We start from the raw sequence: 19,493 nt of genomic DNA, 5'->3' as shown, positions 1-19,493 counted from the left end.
TAAAAATTAATTTTAGCTGAATTACATCAGTATCTTGATAGCAATAATAACAAGAACACTCAAACTATTTTATTAGATGATATCAACATTGACATTATTCTAACCGACATTTATGACTTGCTAAGAAGTTACGGATTCCAACAGTTAATGAAATTGCCAACACGCATAGCTAGCTTAAGACAGAGCACATTCGATCACATAATTACAAACATATGAGAGATGAAGTTCTCTAGTGGAACGTTATTATCTGACATTTATGATCATCTACCTGTCTTCGCAACTATTCTATCCAGCAGCCAGTAACATACTCCACAGATGCGAATTGCATAGAGTCACGACATCATTTTTAATGCCCTGATGAAGGAAATTTGGCACTTTGTATATTCAGCAGTTACTACTTACAATACATATGAGCAGTTTATGAAGATATTTAATACCTGTAAAAATTACGGGAACGTGCTTCAGTGGTACCGAAAAGAAGCATCAAGCGAAAACCGTGGCTAACAACTAGCATTTCAAAGTCAATAAATCACAAGGATAACATGTATGAGAAATTAAAGCGAAAACCTGACAATGTCAGTTTAGAAAACAAATACGGGACGTACATGAAAAAAACTTGAACGTCTAATCAAGATTTCGAAGCTAAATTATTTTCACGGCAGAAGTAAACAAGCTCACGGCGAATAAAAACCTACATTAAAATGATAAATACCGTCCTAAACAAGTCCAACACAAGCGGTGTATGTGGAATGTTGGTAAATGACACAATTTTGAGTGACCCTTCTATTATTGCTGAATGCTTCAACAGTTACTACACAACAATGAACAATAATTTAGTTGTAAATAACTCTCATGCATCACAACCAGACACGACCACAACAAGCAACCCTTCCTGTTCTCTATTTCTTAAGACCACTGATCCATATGAAGTGAAAAACGTAATTTTCTCCTTAAAAATACTTCTTCAATGAGTCTAGACTTGGTGTCTATATCCCTGCTGAAACATTGTTCGATTATTATTTGCGAACCCCTGTCACATATCACTCTGGGATGCCGAGTCGGTGAAGGACGGATCCCAACATAAAACGAAACGATGTTTATTAACGCAGTAGCAGCAGCAAGGCAAGCATGCCGATGCTCCGCTTCGAAAGGTTAGAGAAACAAACATGAAACCAAGCTTGGTAGCTTGGGTTATATAGCCAGCGGTGGTGACGTAAGCCTCCGACGGAACTGCGTGGCGCTGTCTTTTATCGGAAACGTGTTGCAGCAGGTAGCTGTGTCACACCGGGCTAATCAATGACGAGACGGAGGCTGCGTAAGTCTGTGCGCACTGTGTCGCCACATCACCCCCCCCGCGGAGTGCAGAGCCCTGAGGGTCTATAGCTCAGGGAGCTGGTTGAAAAGCCCACGGCGATGGGACAGGAGCACGGGTGCTGAATTTTTTTTTCGGGGGGTCGGGGCTGAGAGCAGCGCAGAGGACTGATGGAGAAACCGCGTGGATTCTGCGAGCCGTTCCGCTGACGGGCGGCGCTGCGGAGAGACGCTCCAGGAGGGCCGAGTGGGTCCGCGAGAGAGAGGTCGCACCGGGCGCGCTCGTCGACGAAGGCGGGACCGTCGTGGCCACCAGTACCGGGGAGGGTGCCGGCGCAGTCATGGATGACAGGGTGCTGCCGTGAGGGTGCAGTACGACGCTGCCATCGTGCGCCGGCAAAACCTGTATGCGCTGCTGGGGAGTCCCTGCCGGAGTCTGCGGAACCTTGCTCACCACAATCTGCACGCTCTCTTTGACTGGTGCGGGCGCGACGGGCACAGAGGACACCATACTGCCGCCCGTCGAGATGACGGGCACCGACAGGGTGCCAGGTGTGGCCTTGTGCTGCCGTCGCGGGTGCCGGGGGCTCGTCTACCGTCGCGGGTGCCGGGGGCTCGTCTACCGTCGCGGGTGCCGGGGGCTCGTCCGCCGTCGCGGGTGCCGAGGGCTCGTCTGCTGCGGCGGGTGCCGAGGGCTCGTCTGCTGCGGCGGGTGCCGAGGGCTCGTCTGCTGCGGCGGGTGCCGAGGGCTCGTCCGCTGCGGCGGGTGCCGAGGGCTCGTCTGCTGCGGCGGGTGCGGGCACGGCTGCTGCGGCGGGTGCGGGCACGTTTGCTGCCGGTTGCGGTGGGGCTAGCACGAACCCTCGAAGTTGGTCGTATGCCTGCGGCCCAAGAGGAGGCATAACGCGTCGCAGAGCAGGAGGAAGCATAGCTACCGTGATGGCGTACTTGTCCTGCTGCGAGACGATGTTACGCAGGGAGAAACCAGCCTCCATCTTGATGAGCCAGATGGCTGGACATTGCGGCCAGAATTCGGGAAACTCCGGCGGCAGCAAGATGCAGTGCGCCGTGATTTCATCCGGTCGCAGCGCCATCGTGATAGGCGTGTGGGAGGTCGGTTGACTCGGCGTGAAGGTCCCGTGGAATCTTCTGGAAGGTCATTCCAAGGTCCGGGTCATGGCGGTGCGGTTTGTTCGTTTTCCGGGTCACCAGATGTGGGATGCGGGCACGGCTGCTGCGGCGGGTGCGATGCCGTAAAACTCGAGCACGGCGTCCCGCAGGTCATCGTAAGGGCGAGGGCGCCACGCGAATTAGGTGAGGCTGCGTTTGAGGTCACGCGGAAGGTGGTACTCTAGTACCTCAAACATGAATGCCTGCAGCCAGATGCCGTTAAGCTCCAACGCCGCCGCGAACTCCTCAAACCAGGACTCGAGGTTGTATGTCCGGAACGGTGGCAGAGGCGGGTCGAACTGTGGCTGCCAGGCTTCAGCAGGCTGGAACATGGCTGCGGAGCTCGGTGGCAGCGGTGCAGCGCCGGTTGCGTATTCGAAGGTCCGGGTCACCAGATGTGGGATGCCGAGTCGGTGAAGGACGGATCCCAACATAAAACGAAACGATGTTTATTAACGCAGTAGCAGCAGCAAGGCAAGCATGCCGATGCTGCGCTTCGAAAGGTTAGAGAAACAAACATGAAACCAAGCTTGGTAGCTTGGGTTATATAGCCAGCGGTGGTGACGTAAGCCTCCGACGGAACTGCGTGGCGCTGTCTTTAATCGGAAACGTGTTGCAGCAGGTAGCTGTGTCACGCCGGGCTAATCAATGACGAGACGGAGGCTGCGTAAGTCTGTGCGCACTGTGTCGCCACATCACTAATGCAATGTCCGTTTTGGGATCATTGCAGGCGTTATTAAAAATTTTCAAGGTTGGGCGAGTGTCTAGGAAAGAAGATAAGATGAATATATCAAATTACTCACCAATATCCATATTGTCCTCGTTTCCTAAGGTTTTTGAGAGGGTAACACTAACCGGACAATGTATGTTTTGACAGCTCACTACGTTTATGCCAAAGAACAATTTGGACATATAAGAGGAAAGTGGACTGAGAGAACGTTAATTAACATCGTGGAAAAGACTTAAGTAAGTTTAGAGAGAAAATTATTAACTATAAGTATTTTCATGGACCTAACCGAAGCTTTCGATCTTGTAAACTACGACATACCTCTGCAAAAACTTGCAAAGTATGGTATTCGTGGAGCACAGTTAAGGTTAAATAGCACGTATTTGAGAAACCGACATCAGTGTGTAGTGGTCAACAATAGGTCATCATTCCAAATGATAACTAACAGTGGAATTCTCGAGGGATCCATTTTAGGCCGTTTTCTTTTTCTGGAATACATCAATGATTTACCCGACAATCTTTCGGAAGACTGCATTTTATACGCAGACGATGCCAATACCTACCTGGCAGCTGAAACGGAGACAGAGCTTCACAAAAAAGGTAGCGATATACCGCAAAAGCTATCTAACTGGCTGCAGTTTATTTGTCTTTAAAAACAAAAAAATATGTAACTATATAGTCTTGACTGCGAAAAAACACCAGACTAATGAACACCACGTCACTGAACTTCAACAGCTTTCCTTTGCAACGAGTTAATGAGACAAAATTTCTCAGCGTCCACCTCGACAGTCACCTAAAGTCGCACAAACATATTCATGAAACTACACTACCTATCTTTAAGAAAATCTCAGTATCGTATAAATTACGTAATATTTTTCCGTTGAACGCGCTCCGCACTCTTCATATCAGTTTTATAGATTCGCACATCACATATGCTATTACAGTATGTGAGTGACCTCACATGCCCCACCACTTACTAACAATTATTGCAGCACAACACACAGCGCTTCGAGCTATTCTCTTCCTAAAAAGAACGCATTCGAGAACATTTGCTTACCCATAACTTAAGATTCTTCCTGTGAAACGCTGCACTGATTACCATGTTCTCGTTTTGTTATATTAAATCATCCACAACATTACGTTCTGTCCTTCGGCAAAAATTACCTACCAAAATACCTCATACCCGACACGATCACTCACATAAAAAAGTCTAACCATTCCAATGTCTCGCACTAATTACGGATCATTTACAATCACGCATACCGCTCACATCTCTGGAAGAAATTACCCATAAACCTAGCAGAGCCCCAGTCATTTACCTGTTAGAAAACTAACCTGCATTTATTTATACTTGCGTCACTTGTCTGATGAAAATAGCCTATATTCCTGCCGTTATACTATTTTCTCAAGAGCTCCAGTGTTTGTAACACAGAATATGACGTAAGGACCGTTTCACAGCTCCTACCCGAGTTATGGGGCCTGTCTTTAAAACCTAACATAACATCACATAACATAACATTAGCTTTCATCAGTATTGCGAGAGTAGTTTTGTCTTTATCCGTTCGGGTATGTGGGTCGACGTCTCTAGAACGGGGTAATGTATGGCTTCGTTTAGCTGTGTTGCTGTGTTTTGTATTTATAGTTCTGCTCACTTGTACATGTGCTGCTTCTATTTCTTTCTTGCATTTGCGTTACATTTTGTTAGAATAATTTATTTGTGTATATATGTATAGTTACAGGCTCACGTATAGCTGAACGGCAATTAAGATTGCATCAATTGCATGCAATCCAGCTTGCATGCATCAATTGCATGCAAGCTAGACAAATCAGTCAAATCGCCTTTGTTGCATGTTGCGACAGACTTTCTACATCGTCTCCGCTTTTGCACTGCTTCTCATAAACGCGAATCCAAACGTTGCACTCTCAGTGAAAGCTGCTGTAAAGATATACACGGCCATTAATAAATGTACGATGGCAACACTATTTACTACAACCTTGATTTTAAATGTCATTTGTTTGGTACCAAAAACATGCATGTAGGTACTCGTAAAACAGTATTACTTGTCCACAGCCTCGTAGTCGCTGTGGGCAAGAATTTTTTACCTCCGCTTTCCACGCTGTTTTGCACTGCATATGTTTTTCATTAACTGCGCTTCATTAAATGTAGCGCGGCAGAATATTGTGTCTGATGTTCAAAACTACATTGTTAGGGTATAGCGGGAACAAAAGAGGCGTTTAACTTATGCACGAACTTCGATACATTTTCACTCAACGTAAATCGTGTTCAGGAAGTAAGATCAAATAAGCAATTACAGAGCGCACCTACCTCCTTTGGCAGCGCTGAGAATGTGAAGAATAATGGCATTGTAGAAAGAGGATGACAGGGAAACCTTTATCAGAAGAATTGCCGGCTGAAAGAAAGGCTATTTGTTACCATCATTAAGAAGTTTTCAATAATATTACAACAATGTTTGGAAAAGAGAATATTTTATTTGGTGCTACAAAGCACTTACGCACTTTACAGAGACGGGTGCTTGTTGGCCACAGACTTCGCAGTGCATAGGCCTCATAGAAACTCGTGTCACCTCGTGTCAAACCGTCATAGAGACTCGTGTCAAACCATCACAACTCGTGTTTGATGGAGCAAGCTGACGTCACGTAATAAATTACGCACCTTGTTGCTGAATAAATATCTTCAAAGCTGGTCAAGTTGGGAAACATTCGTCGCTTTATTGCGATATTAATTATATGGGCACTATTGGCGGGTTTTACGCAGTCGCCGTCATATTCAGTATAAAGTCCAAATCTAGAGCGTCCTACCGCACATCGTATGTTCTACCTGCGGGTAAAAGCGAACGAGCGGGGGCGACGAACGCGGCTGAAGCAGAGATGAACTTAGCCGACCCATCTAAGTCGCACGAAGAGCACATGCGATCACATCAACCCGTGTGCGAAGTCTGCCGTCGATTGCTCCTGAAGAAACCATGAAACGATGTGCCGCTGGAGTAGCAACTGCGAATTTTTTTTATAAGGGAGTGGTCACGATCGCTGGTGCGCGCGCTATCTCGGCAGGCATTAGCAGACGGCTCGTATACCCTTTACATGCTGTGCTGTCAATGCGAAGAGACGGTGCGAAACCGCTCCTCTCCCTGGAGCGGCCGTATTCTCTTACACCAGAATTTTGTAGAGTTACGCGAGGCCGGCGCCAAAAGAGTTAGCTGGAAGACTTGCTTCGTATTACATTACAATTTCTTGCAATCGCATTCAATGCTTCGCCCAGTAGGTAAAACTGTGATTTTTTTTCCAAACCGAACGGCCTGACAGGATACAAGGAACTCCGTTCATCTGTCCGTCTTCGTTCCTCGTGCCCTATTATATCACGAAGTTTGCAAAAAGTGGCTGAGGTTTAACACTACTAAACCTAGTTATCACGAGCTGAAGGTATATTTTGCTTCGTGTTGCAAAAGCTATCCATACAGTCTTTCGTTAAAGGGCCCCTGGACCACCAATAGACGCTCGTGTGCAGATCTCCGCACCTTTCCGCTATTTCGAGCCGTCATCTCGAAGTCACCTGTCTGATGAGGTGATTTCATGACGAGCAAGAGACGCTGTCAAGGGGGAGAACAAAATCCTGTTTGTTTGCTAGCAGGTACGCGCGCTCCCCGCTTTCTCCTCGCAAGGCGAGAAGGAGCACTCGGACAAGTGGAGAGATTAGCTGACGAAGGGAGCGCAGCGAAGGGAAGAGCGAAACGAGCCAGGGCCGCACTTCGATTGTCAAATGCGTGTAACTCTACTAGTGTTTGTTGTGGACTCGTGAACATCTGCAACACGTACCATATAGCGATCGTATGTTCGTGATGCAAACATGCATGGCGAACATGTGATAACGAGCCACATGTCACAGAATGACTAACATGACTTGCCTTAAAGCCAGACAATGGGGCGTATGCAGCTCCTCGCTTACTTCGCATAACAGCGATTCCCACACTGCGTGGGAACTTCAGAATTTTTTAAAGTGCGCCGTCACTATGACATGACCTCATCATTTTGCGACAGCAACACCGAATTTGGAGCTACGCGCACCGCAGCAATATGTCTTACCTCCAAGAGGTGATGCAAACTCCGTCCCATGTAGTCGTATATCTGCGCCGCCGTTGCCCTCTCATCCACTTTGAGGCGTAGCTCAGCTGTTTTTCTGGATGTACTTTCAACGCCATGGCTGACAGTGAACATTGTCTGTGAGAAAAAAAAAATGAAGCGAAAGGTAGAGTAGCAAATGCTAAAATGCTTTTATAAGCACGTATAGCGTGGAAGTTAAATATTCTCCGCTTCGTACATTTCCCATGAAGGTATGTCGTTACCAAAAGTAGAGAATATTATATCGTGGTTCGCCAGTGAAGGAAAAAAAATTCAACCAGCTCCGCTTCGCGGACACCGATAAAACAGCGAAGCTGGTGGCGTTCCCTTCGTCAGGCAAACACATTTCTATGATTTGCAAGTCTCAGATATGTTGTATCACCACTCTTTATTAAACGCCCTTTGTTAGGCTCTGAAGTGGTTGTATAGCTCTATTGCATCTTGTCCATACCACTCATACACAGGTTTACTAAGAAGCCTTGAGTTAAGATACTCCAATATGTTGTATCGCTGCACTTTATGAAGCACTCTTTATGGAGCTTTGAGGTGGTTGTATAGCCAGCTCCTGTTATAACAGCACAGTATCACGTGACAGTGGCGTGTCCGTGGAACGCGCACGCTATTTGTTTGGCCAACTGTTACCTTCTTCTTTTTTGGTGAAAGTTGTGTGTAGTGGGATTTACCCAATTTCTGTGGCACATACGCGTTGATGATTATGATAGTTTTCTGATAGGCAGCACAGATTTCTGTGGCACATACCCATCTGTTGGGCTAACTGCTGCCTTCATTTTAAATGCTAAGCATTTCTTAGCGAACCTCTGGCACTATGAGCGTTTCTATCTATCTATCTATCTATCTATCTAGCCGCCTACGTCTGAGTGCTCTCATGATCGCCTCCTTAACTTGGTGTAGACCAAAATTTGCATGGGAGGGTAAGAGGATTTGACGAATATTATTGCCGGGTCATGACATGAATAACATTAAAATCCTGTCGCGTACGTCGTCAAACCCTTTCCACTAGACACGTGTGGCACATACCCGTTTACCACGGGCCGCGGCGTACGGGTATGCGCCACAGGTGATTGACAGTTTATATCTACCCAGGAACGGCGAGAACAGACATTTATAACTTAAATGCTAGAGCGTTAAGGAAAACCAACATCGGCAGCGTTGACTCAACGAATGGAAAGAATTAAAATTAGGATCCCAGCAGGAATCGAACCCAAGCATTCTGCGTGGCAATCAGGTATTCTACCACTGAGCCACGCCAGGTCTATAAACTGGTTTGGAAAAACAGCCTACGCAGGCGTAATATCGGTGCAGCATCAATTGTGGTTGTGGTGCTGGCTATCTAATTTTACAAGAAAGCAATAAACACTACATGATACTCCTACGATATGTACTCCTACGATACAGGCGTCATATCAGATTAACGTCTGTAGTTCCAGTGTTGGCTCCACTTTTATAGCAGTCTAATAAACATTACGTTTGTATTTCTATGCTTCAGCAAGCTATATTGAAGCATTGCTCGACCCCGGAGGAGTACATTAACGAAAGTTACATGTGATATCCACATCACCGCAGCGTAAGGTGCACTTCGTCCACCAGAACGACGCAGTGCCCTCTTCATTTCTTACGAGGCTGGGCGATGGCCTTATGCTGACCGAGGAAGATGCCAGATTGATTGACAGCCGCTTTGTAGACTAGGCTACGTAGGCCACATATCCCCAGATAGTCTACGAATACGACAAACACCATCTACTGATGTTGGTCTACGTAGCACTATCCAGCCCTACCAGCCTCGCTGCCTATACTTCACCAACGCGAAGGGTGGCTTCAGGTTCCGGCATATCGCCGGCTCATTCGACAAACAATTTGCCGACGAAATGACCGAGGCATCCACGAATTCGAACAGCTCTACTATATATTTCACTACACATGGACTCCTCGTCACCACGATCACGACCGTATCCTATAAAGAGTCATGACTAACTGCTAGTGCTCACTGATCACGGTGATGATGCCCTTGTTCAAGAACTTTCAAGAACTTCTTGCACACATGCACACGGGTTTGTGAAACGTGCATGCGTTCTCGGGACACGTATAAACACTATATATCAGCTTACCGCTTCTGGTGTTGGTAATACCAACACCAACGTTGCCATTGGCAGCGTTACCCAACCGTAAACAACTGGTTATATAACACATATGCAGCTCCTCAATATATATATATATATATATATATATATATATATATATATGTGTGTGTGTGTGTGTGTCTGTGTGTAAAATTTTAAAATCTTCAGCGTCATTTTGTAGCTTGTCGCTAAGTAAAAAAAGTTACGCCGCAGTCACCTACCCGCCGCATGCTTCGCATAACATCGACTCCCACGGTACGTGGGATCTGCCGAATTTTTTTTTAGTGTACCAGTGGCGAGCAGTAGGATTTACCCAATGTCTGTGGCACATACCCATTTATGATGCCCACAAGCGTTACCACGGATTCTGGACATGAAATATTATGCCTTAAAGGCAAGTCTATCTCGCAAATCATAATAATATTAATAAAAGGCTCGACCAAGAACAGCATCGCTCTTAAAAATGAAAAGTTGCGGCGCATAAGAAACAACGGTGGAGGTAAGCGTCGTGTAATTTAATGCAATGTTATGTTATAGGTTTTCTCTTACAAAATATATGGCGAATTTCCAACAATTTCGCGAATTACCATGGACAAATATTATACATTACAATGTGATTCTGTTAAAAAAAAGTAGTGAAATGCGAAGAGTGGCATGCGACTGATCACCAATATAACCATAATGTGATATCTTGGCGTCGGACGTGTCGCCTGCGAAGCGTAAAATGTAGTAATGTGCTCGTACCGTCTTAACGCATTTAAACTTACAGCGCTTCGACCAGCATTCAGGTGCGTGCCTGTCGTGAAATAATGTCGCTCTCAAACTCACAGAATCGAAGAGGCGCGACCGTCAATACCGGACAGCACCTACAACGCAGAAAACTGCGAAAGTGTGCTCAAAAAGCTCTATTATCTATCGACAACTTTCTATTTAAATTATGTGAGGTGACGCAATTTTTTTTTCTCAGCAGACAACAAAAGGACTCGGATGCCAAAGGTGTTGAATGAGACGCTTAAGCTGGCAGTGTTGCATCCAAACACGATACTGACAGAGCGCCACGTCAAACGCGTTCTTCAACGTCTTGCGCCGAAGAACACGTTTTTTTAAACGCATAATGCAGCGGGTGGGTTCCGTTGGTTCCGTTCCCATCCGCTGCGTGTTTTTCACAGCCAGTTTATTTATTTTTTCTTTATCTAAATATTACGCCAAAGAACGCTTGAGTTGAACATTACAAATACCGCCCTTTGCCTTGTCTGTCGGTTCCTACTGCTGTCTTTTGTGTCTTTACTCAACTTCGGGCAAACAGCTACAAGTCTCGTTTTTAAGACGCAAGTGTTTTGTGCCGAGGTCCACCAAAACTTCACTGACGTCATTTCCGTCACGGAAATGACGTCATTAAAATGCACACACACACACACACACAGATGCCAAACAAAAACTATAAGGAAAAGTTTCGTTGCCACGAATTACCTGAGAGTGAAATCTAAAGCCTCTCGGTCCCCGACGATAGGTGCAGGGCACTCTACCCACAGCGCTACCGATACATATAACGAAAGGCTCACAAACATGCCTTACATCTCACATCTTCTGCCTCTCACTGCTCTCTTAGTTAGGAAGCGCAACGCGGCGTTCGCGGTGATTTGAATCCGTAACAGCACAGCTACGTGCTTTGCCTTCGACTGGTGTCACAGTGTGCCACTTCATTTCTAATGCAGTGCAGCTTCCTCGTGCACCAACAGCGTTTCTCCGCCGTCTACTTCTTCCAGTGCGATGGCACCAAGAAAACGTGTGCATTAAACACCACAGAGAGGCAACAACGTCGATGGTCGTATGTCTCAAGTGAGTGCTTCGGTTCAGAGAGTGACACACCAGAGGGAAGCCGAGCGCCTTCGCGCCTGCACTGCTTAAGCTAAGAGCTCTGTCTTTCGCGTTCCTGAAGGGCTGCGTGGTAATTTATGCATGAGTAGAAATGCAGGTTACCCAGTTACTGTAGAGCACGCACCTTGACATTTCTTTCTTCAAATGACGACGCTTTCTATGAGCGCATATTAATTACCAGTGTATATTATGCGTTTGTCGATGTCATCTTTGCGCAGGATTCACTATATGCTGCGACCCCGTGTATGTTCATTACTTCAGCTACCAAAAAGGTTTAATCATGATTACTGACGTTAGTCATCGAGATGGGGACGTGCCACCAAGCGTCAATGACAGTGCATCCACATCAAACGGTGTTAGAGCTACCAAACTCCAATACACATTGTGCAAGCCGCCATTTATCAATGTACAATGAACATCCAACTGCTTGTGTGAAGACCCGGTTCACGTTCGTGTTATACCGATTCGTATGGTAAAGAGATCAAGCGTGTTTTGGTTTCTCTTCTCTGACGCTATTTCGTACCACTCCTGCCCAACTCCTACCAAAGTCAGTATCCGACTCAGAATTGCCGAAACCAGGACTTACCTTTGCGATGTAACAAAACTGCACCAGCAGCTTCCAGCGGGTAATTTTTCTCGACCGCTTCACACATGTTTCGACTTCTTCACTCGCGTCACGTCCCAATATGCTGTACATGAATGATTTCTCCATCATGTTTGCATCTGGTCCCGTCTTGCGTGTGCCCTGAAAGAAAATTGAAGCAGTTTTCTAGACAGTTCATTGGTTTTGCTCCAGAACATGGTTACATCCACGGGCTCTAATTCTCAATGGTGAGGTATTTATATCGCTACATATTAATATATCCTGTATTACAACTGTAGGTAGCAAATATCATTCGCCGACAGTGCCTAAAAAATGCGGGAAATTGATATGTTGTGTTCTGAATATGCTTTTGGGAGGAAGAAGGAAGGCGGGCGAAAAATCTTAGTTGAGAGTTGTCCCCGCCCCGCACAACCGGCTGGCGGCAGCCCTGAAATTTACCCAAATGGTTCATTCTACAGTCTACCACGAAAAGATTTTTACAATAAATTGGTATAATGTTTTGTGTAGTAGCTTTTCCTGTTTTACGTTGCACAACTAACCGTGGCTTAAATCTTACTGCAAGGGACTACTTTGCGCTGCGTGCATACTTCATTTCTTAAATAAAAAGCGAGTACTGAACCATTCCGAGTTACTTACGATCGAAAAACTTGTCGCCCAACCTTTCTTGAAGTGAACAATCTTCTGAAGTCAGAGCTCCCCTCCCCCCTTGGCTATGCCACTGGTCTTTAGTAAACCCATGATATGCACGCAACTACTCAAATTACACAATCACGTCGTAAAAACGCGCAAGAATTGACTCAAGGTGCAGCATAAGTAGCTGCTCGCTGATTGCTTTGCAAAACATCAGTTCCCCCAGTACATGGTATCCGCCGGCGTTTCTTCATTTTAGGGGTTGGTCCGAAAAAAATTCTGAAAAATGGTGTTAGTACTTACGTCAGACAACCACAGGAAGTAGTTGTAGCGATGCATTGGCCCCCACATAGTGACGTACTGTGATCGGTCAGGGTCGCAGGCGTACATAAACCGCACGGCAGTGTCCTGGAAGCAAAATAGTTGATTCCATTATTACAGTGTTTGCACAACATGTCATCGGCGTTGAACCCGACCGAAAAAGCCGGCTGTAGCTTGCAGTAGTGGGGCAATGAAGGCACAGCGGAGCTTATTGGTTCCTAGCTGGTCGTGGCCGTACGAAGTGATGCCAAGTTATGCGAAGTGATGCCAATTGATGCTAAGTTATACTAAGAAGTTCCAAGTGGTGCCAAGTCCCAGTAAAGTCCAGCACAGTCGCCTCTCGCCCCGTTTCGGCCGTACTGCGTCGTGCATTACTTAAATCACATGAGTCCAGCGGACTCGCTTGGCAGCGCGCCGCGATTCCCGGTAAGCGGCTTCTCAATGGCAGTGCGAACCTTCTTCGGCCGCCCCGTGTCTCAGTCTGGCATGGCGAGTCACCGCTACGCGCCGGCTTTATAGAGAGCGAAGGGGCGCATGCGCAGTTCGCCGTGACGTCATGTCTGGCACAGCCGAGCGGTTGTGCGCAGTGTCCAGGCAGGCGGGCTCGTGGCGGAGCAGTGTATGGCCAGCGAAGCAGCCGCACATCTGTGCAACCGGTTGCTAGGCAACGCGCGGTGACGTCAACGTGGCATGGAGTTTTGTTCTGTTCGCGTCGGGCAGATTACGGCGGCTTAAACAGCTGCGCTGTTAAAAAAAAAGTCTATTGTCACGCCAGCTATACACGGGATGAGTTTATTGTTGTTGTCGTTATAAAGGTAAACATTAAACATTTGGATTGCTTAAACGCTAGGTAGCGGAGACAGGTCGAACTTCGTAATAAAAAAATTCGGCAGATTCCACGTACCGTGGGAGTCGATGTTATGCGAAGCATCCGGCGGGTAGGTGACTGTGGCGTAACTTTTTTTACTGAGCGACACGTTACAAAATGACGCTAAATATTTGTATAAATTTTATACGTACACCTATATGTGTTGGAGAGCCGCATATGTGTTATATAACCAGTTGTTTACGGTTGGGTAACGCTGCCAATGGCGACGTGGGTATTAGCAACACCAGAAGCGGTAAGGTGATATGTAGTGCTTATACGTGTCCCGAGTAAGCACGCACGTTTCACGAACCCGCGTGCATGTGTGCAAGAAGTTCTTGACAGTTCTTGAACAAGGGCATCATCACCGTGATCAATGAGCACCAGCAGCTGGTCATGACATGTTATAGGATCCGGTCGTGATTGTGGTGACGAGGAGTAACGTTGTGCGGTATAGTATAGAGCTGTTCGAATTCGTGGATGCCTCGGTCATTTCGTCGACAAATTGCCTGTCGACAGAGCCGGCGACATGTCGGAACCAGAAGCCACCCTTCGCGTTGGTGAGGTATACTCCGTCGAGGCTGGTAGGCCTGGATAGTGCTACGTAGACCAACACCAGTGGATGGTGTTTGTCGTATTTGTAGACTACCTGGGCGTATGTGGCCTACGTAGCCTAGTCTACAAAGCGGCTGTCAATCAATCTGGCATCATCCTCGATCAGCATGAGGCCGTCGCCCAGCCTCGAAAGAAATGAAGAGGACACTGCGTCATTCCGGCTGACTAAGTGCACTTTACGGTGCAGTGATGTGGATATCATATGTAACTTTCGTTAATGTATTCATCCGGGGTCGAGCAACGCTTCAATATAACTTGCTGAATCATAGGAATACAAACGTAATGTTTATTAGACTGCTATAAAAGCGGAGCCAACACTGGAACTACAGACGTTATTCTGATATGACGCCTGTATCGTAGGAGTAGACATCGTAGGAGTATCATGTAGTGTTTAATGCTTTATTGTAAAATTAGATAGCCAGCAGCACAACCACAATTGACGTTGCACCGATATTACGCCTGCATAGGATGTTTTCCCAAAGCAATTTATAGACCTGGCGTGGCTCAGTGGTAGAATACCTGATTGCAACGCAGAATGCTTGGGTTCGATTCCTGCTGGAATCCTAATTTTCATTCTTTGCGTTTGTTGAGTCAACGGTGCCTGTGTTGGTTTTCCTTAACGCTCTAGCATTTAAGTTAACAATGTCTGTTCTCGCCGCTCCTGGGTAGATATAAGCTATCACCTGTGGCGCATACCCGTACACCGCGGCCCGTGGTAAACGGGTATGTGCCACACGTATCTAGTGGAAAGGGTTTGACGACGTACGCGACAAGATTTTAACGTTATTCATATTATGACCTGGCATTCATATTCGTCAAATTATCTTACCCTCCCATGCAAATTTTGGTCTACACCAAGTTAAGGAGGCGATCATGAGAGCACCCAGACGTAGGCGGCTAGATAGATAGATAGATAGATAGATAGATATTAAACATCTACCATGATGTGTTCCTTGGAGGTTGTTTTTATAGTGTTGTGGTTCATATATCGTCTGTGCCATTTGTCTCAATCCAGGTTAACAAAGCACTCTAAATCATAATTTCAGTGGTCTCTTGCACCTAACGTGCATCTAATTACATGAAAAGCGGACACGATTTCTTTTTTCCCTATGATTCCCGGCACGACATCGCCACTAATTTCGCACGTTTGCATATAGAGCAGACGTCAGAAAAATTGCTGCGGCGCGACTTCATTTAAAATGGAAATAGATGTTCTGATTCAAGTTAATACAGTAATAACCTAACCTGCGAAAACGGGCTTGCTCTTAAGGCGGTGAACGAGAAGGAATACACTTTTATTGAAACCAGCAGTTTAGTTGGCTGGGCGTAGGCCTCCCACGTGAGGACGTCGAGGTCTTGCCTCTTCGCCGCCTCGCGGGCTTGCTCAGTTGCGTAAAGTTAGTCATCGAAGTGGCAGCTGCGCAGGGCGGCGTGCCATCTGGACGAGAGGGTCTCGGTGTTAATGGACAGGTATTGGGGTTTACACTCCCACAGCATATGCGGCAGCGAAGCTGCCTCAGTCTTACAGATCTTACAAGTGGGGTTAGGATAAATGCCTGGGTATATTTCGTGGCATCGTACAGTGACAGGTGCGTGTTTGTCTGTAACTGGCGGAAGATGGTTGCCTGTGCTCTGTTTAGATTGTGATGAGGGGTGATAAAGGTTCTTGTTTCGAGCTAAAATGCTTTCGTGATATCCTTGTAGGTGAGGCGATCGCGTTCCACGGGTACACCTGCTCTGTCTCCGGCACGGTTGACTAGGCCTTGTGCTACGGAGTGTGCAACCTCCTTGAGGTTAGTGAGGCTCAGATGAACGTCGCCGGCATGTGCTGGAATCCAGACGAGCGTGATTCGGTTTCCTGGTAAGTGAGGGGCTTGGCGAAGGATGCGTAATGCTTGCTGTGAGATGCGACCTGGATACAACAAAGAACGGCGGAAGGCACGGGCCACATCCGTCATAAAAGCTTACGGTGATACCACTGGCGTCACCTTCGTTAACGCAGCTGAATATCAAGATGGACACCGCTTCGAAGCGGCTACCGCTAAAGGCAACTCGCTCAAACACGCTGCCAGTATCGTAACTCAAAACGCCGAGACGGCCGAGGACATCGCTCTTAAGCGGGCGATGTTGCAATTTTTTTCATTCGCTAGTGTTCTTTCCCGTTGACCGGACGGGTTTAGCAATGATAACCAGCATCAGCGCTGTGTGAATTTTTTATACAAGCAGTTTTCAAGCATAACATGTATTTTACCATTACGGATCCGCATCCCGAGTTTACGAACACTTTTTTTGTTATTTTCGTTTGTGAGAGAACATTTCAACCGATTGTGTTGCTGGTTATTAACACGATAGCGTTAAAGAGCTCATTTCGCAGAAATGCTCGTGGCGGCGTCGTTGGTCGTGATCAAAAATTAGAGATAAACACAAATAAAAAGATAATGAAAAAACTATGGACCGAGTGGCAATCGAACCAAGCCCTTCTGCGTGGCAAACAGGTGCTCTACAACAGAGCTACGCCATTGCTTGGAACTGCATTCGAAAAAAAAATTCTTTACGAATGTCATGCAATGAGTCTCCTTAACGTGTGCATTGTTGCGTGGCAAAAGCGTAGAATGGCGCTAGGCGCGAAGACTAGTGTATTGCACAAGGATTGAGGGGTTCAAAGGCCCACCCATTCCAAAGCGCTCAGAGATATTGAATCATCATGAGCAGCAGCAAAAGCATCAACAAGGTGAGCAGCAAAGTAGGTTCACGCGTTGCCTTACGGACGCGTAGTGGTTCCTTCGCTGAATAGCAAAAGGAAATATTATGGCGTAGTGGGCACTCCGCAACTGTACCTGCAGTAGGCATTCTAGGACAGTTTTAAACGGTCAATATTACTCACACAGACGCTCCTTTCCTTGTAGCATGGTTGAGGCGTCCACCGACAAGCGAATGGAGGCTTTAGAGTGAGAAGGCGATGCAAACGGGGCCCGATTACGCTAACGCGTTCTACTTTGAGGCGAAGCTCAAGCGTCCTCGAATTTTTTAAAATTTACTGTACCCAATGAAGAGCTAAAACGTAACCGGTGCTTTATTTGTGCGACAACATCCTGTTATATCATACGAACAATAAAACGGAAAGGACCTTCGAAATAAAAGCGGTGAGAATTCGGCCGTAGCCATCCTTTTCTGGTCTGGCATTGCTGAATTGAATTTGAAGGTTCGTAGTACGGTTCTAATGTTGCTAGTGCACGCGTAAAGATTTTCAAAGGCGGACGGTGAACGCGGTAACTGTGAATTTGTATTGTTACGTGTAAATCAAATGAGCCAGAAATTAGTTTTCGGTTTGTACCTATTTTACGAACGTATGCTGAGTAGCGATGCAGAACTATCGATGGTAACAAATACTATCGATAGCTGAGTCACTATCGAACTATCGATGGTAAAAATACTATCGATAGCGCTATCGACAGTAAACGATTCGATGGTACTATCGATAGTATAAAATGAACAGAACGATTTCATTGCAGAATAAACTTGGTTGCCCGCGCGCGTGGTACATAGGGGAGCCGGAGGAGCAGGCTGAAGAGCAAGAAAGTTGACATGCTTGTGCTCTTCACCTGAGTGCTTTGCTGGCACATGATCATAAAATAAAACTATTCCCATGTAGCGGAAAGGAAGGCGTTACATGTACTGGAACTGCGCGGCTTCAAATTTACATTGCATTTCATAATTTCAAAATTTAAAGAAATGTCATGAACTAAGGTTGTTAACTGTGAAGTGTAACTGGTTGTTTTTGGATGTGAATTTAGTGGTTTATTTATGGACGCAACCCGCCATTTTCACTGTGGAAATAATTGATTTCTTTCGAAAAGAATTGCTCATAAATTAAGCGAAGCTGATAGTAGGCTATCGAAAATACCTTCGTAATATGGCCGGCCCGCAACAGCACCATTATTCACACCCCTACAGGGGTGTGAATAATGGGGTGTGTGAATTGTCACGTGGTTGTGACGGTGAAGAATGCTGCAGCGAGACTGGGAAATAATAATAATAATTGTTGGGGTTTAACGTCCCAAAACCAATATATGATAATGAGAAGCGCCGTAGCGGAGGGCTCTGGAAATTTCGATCACATGGGGTTCTTTAACGAGCACCTAAATCTAAGAAGACAGGCCTTCAGGATTTTCACTTCCATCGAAAATGCGGCCGCCGCGGCCGGGATTCGATCCCGCGACCTGCGGGTCAGCAGTCGAGACTGGGAAGTACGGAGCTCTTTATTTGGGCGATACTGTGCCCAGAAAATCAAATTTCAAAATACAAGCGATACAGGCTGCGCACTGATAACGGCGAGGACAGTCGTCGGCCGTCGAGTAATATGATAATCCGTGGAACAAGTCGTCTTTTGTACAGCAGTCATCGAACCTTCCAGCGTTATCGCTGGTGCTCGCATAAGCTCTCGAATAAACTTGAGTATACGCGTCCGGCGCGTAATCTTAACAGAATGATCTAAAAAAATTGTGAAACTTCTCAAACATTACAGCGCGGTTTGCGTCAAACGTTGCTAACAGTCTTTGTAGGTGAAACCCGAATACATCAAAACAAAGCTATAAACACGTGTGGCAGTAATATCGCTAGTAATATTAACCATGGTACTACCGATTGCACTATCGATAGTGTGCCGATAGCAGTACTATCGATAGTTTTTCCACACTATCGATAGTTTCAAAAACACTATCGATACTATCGATAGTGAATTTACCGATAGTTCTGCATCACTAATGCTGAGCCCTAGACCACTCGCCTACATACAATCTTTCATCTTGTCTATGGCTTCATACAAATTTGGGAGTTCGTAACATGTCCTCCTCAAAGACGGATGCACAGAAGCCTGTGCCAATGCGTACACACTCCCGATTGACGTCATGAGCCGGACGGCCGGTGACTCCGCCTTTAGAATGCATTGCCGAGTGCACGAGCGGGACCATTTCTTTCGTCGCATAGATGATCGGCTGCCGCGCTTCGTTTGTCTGGACGAGACCTCTCCGGACTTATTAAATTGTACTTGACAATATGGGGGAAAAAAGCAACTTCTACTGCTTCCTTCGTGATTAG

The 19,493-nt window shown here is 46.3% G+C and overlaps 2 protein-coding genes across 2 annotated transcripts in view; both read right to left on the bottom strand.

Annotated features, from left to right (window-relative positions):
- The window catches only part of LOC119386793 (prodigiosin synthesizing transferase PigC), a 283,713-nt gene that overhangs the window by 188,609 nt on the left and 75,611 nt on the right, over window positions 1–19,493 (bottom strand). The window lies entirely within an intron of this gene.
- LOC119386794 (putative phosphoenolpyruvate synthase) overlaps window positions 1–19,493 on the bottom strand; it is a 109,608-nt gene that overhangs the window by 32,162 nt on the left and 57,953 nt on the right. Inside the window, exons 19-22 of the mRNA XM_037654066.2 lie at window positions 12,899–13,003; window positions 11,948–12,106; window positions 7,310–7,444; window positions 5,535–5,619 (exon numbers count right to left, since the gene is read on the bottom strand). Of these exons, the coding sequence (XP_037509994.2) occupies window positions 5,535–5,619; window positions 7,310–7,444; window positions 11,948–12,106; window positions 12,899–13,003 (484 nt within the window). The remainder of the gene's footprint in view (window positions 1–5,534; window positions 5,620–7,309; window positions 7,445–11,947; window positions 12,107–12,898; window positions 13,004–19,493) is intronic.

This window comes from Rhipicephalus sanguineus, chromosome 3 (assembly GCF_013339695.2).
Source record: "Rhipicephalus sanguineus isolate Rsan-2018 chromosome 3, BIME_Rsan_1.4, whole genome shotgun sequence".
NCBI classification, from domain to species: Eukaryota; Metazoa; Arthropoda; class Arachnida; order Ixodida; family Ixodidae; genus Rhipicephalus; species Rhipicephalus sanguineus.
Note: the sequence above shows the minus strand (reverse complement) of the source record. Positions and strands in the feature narration are given on the sequence as shown.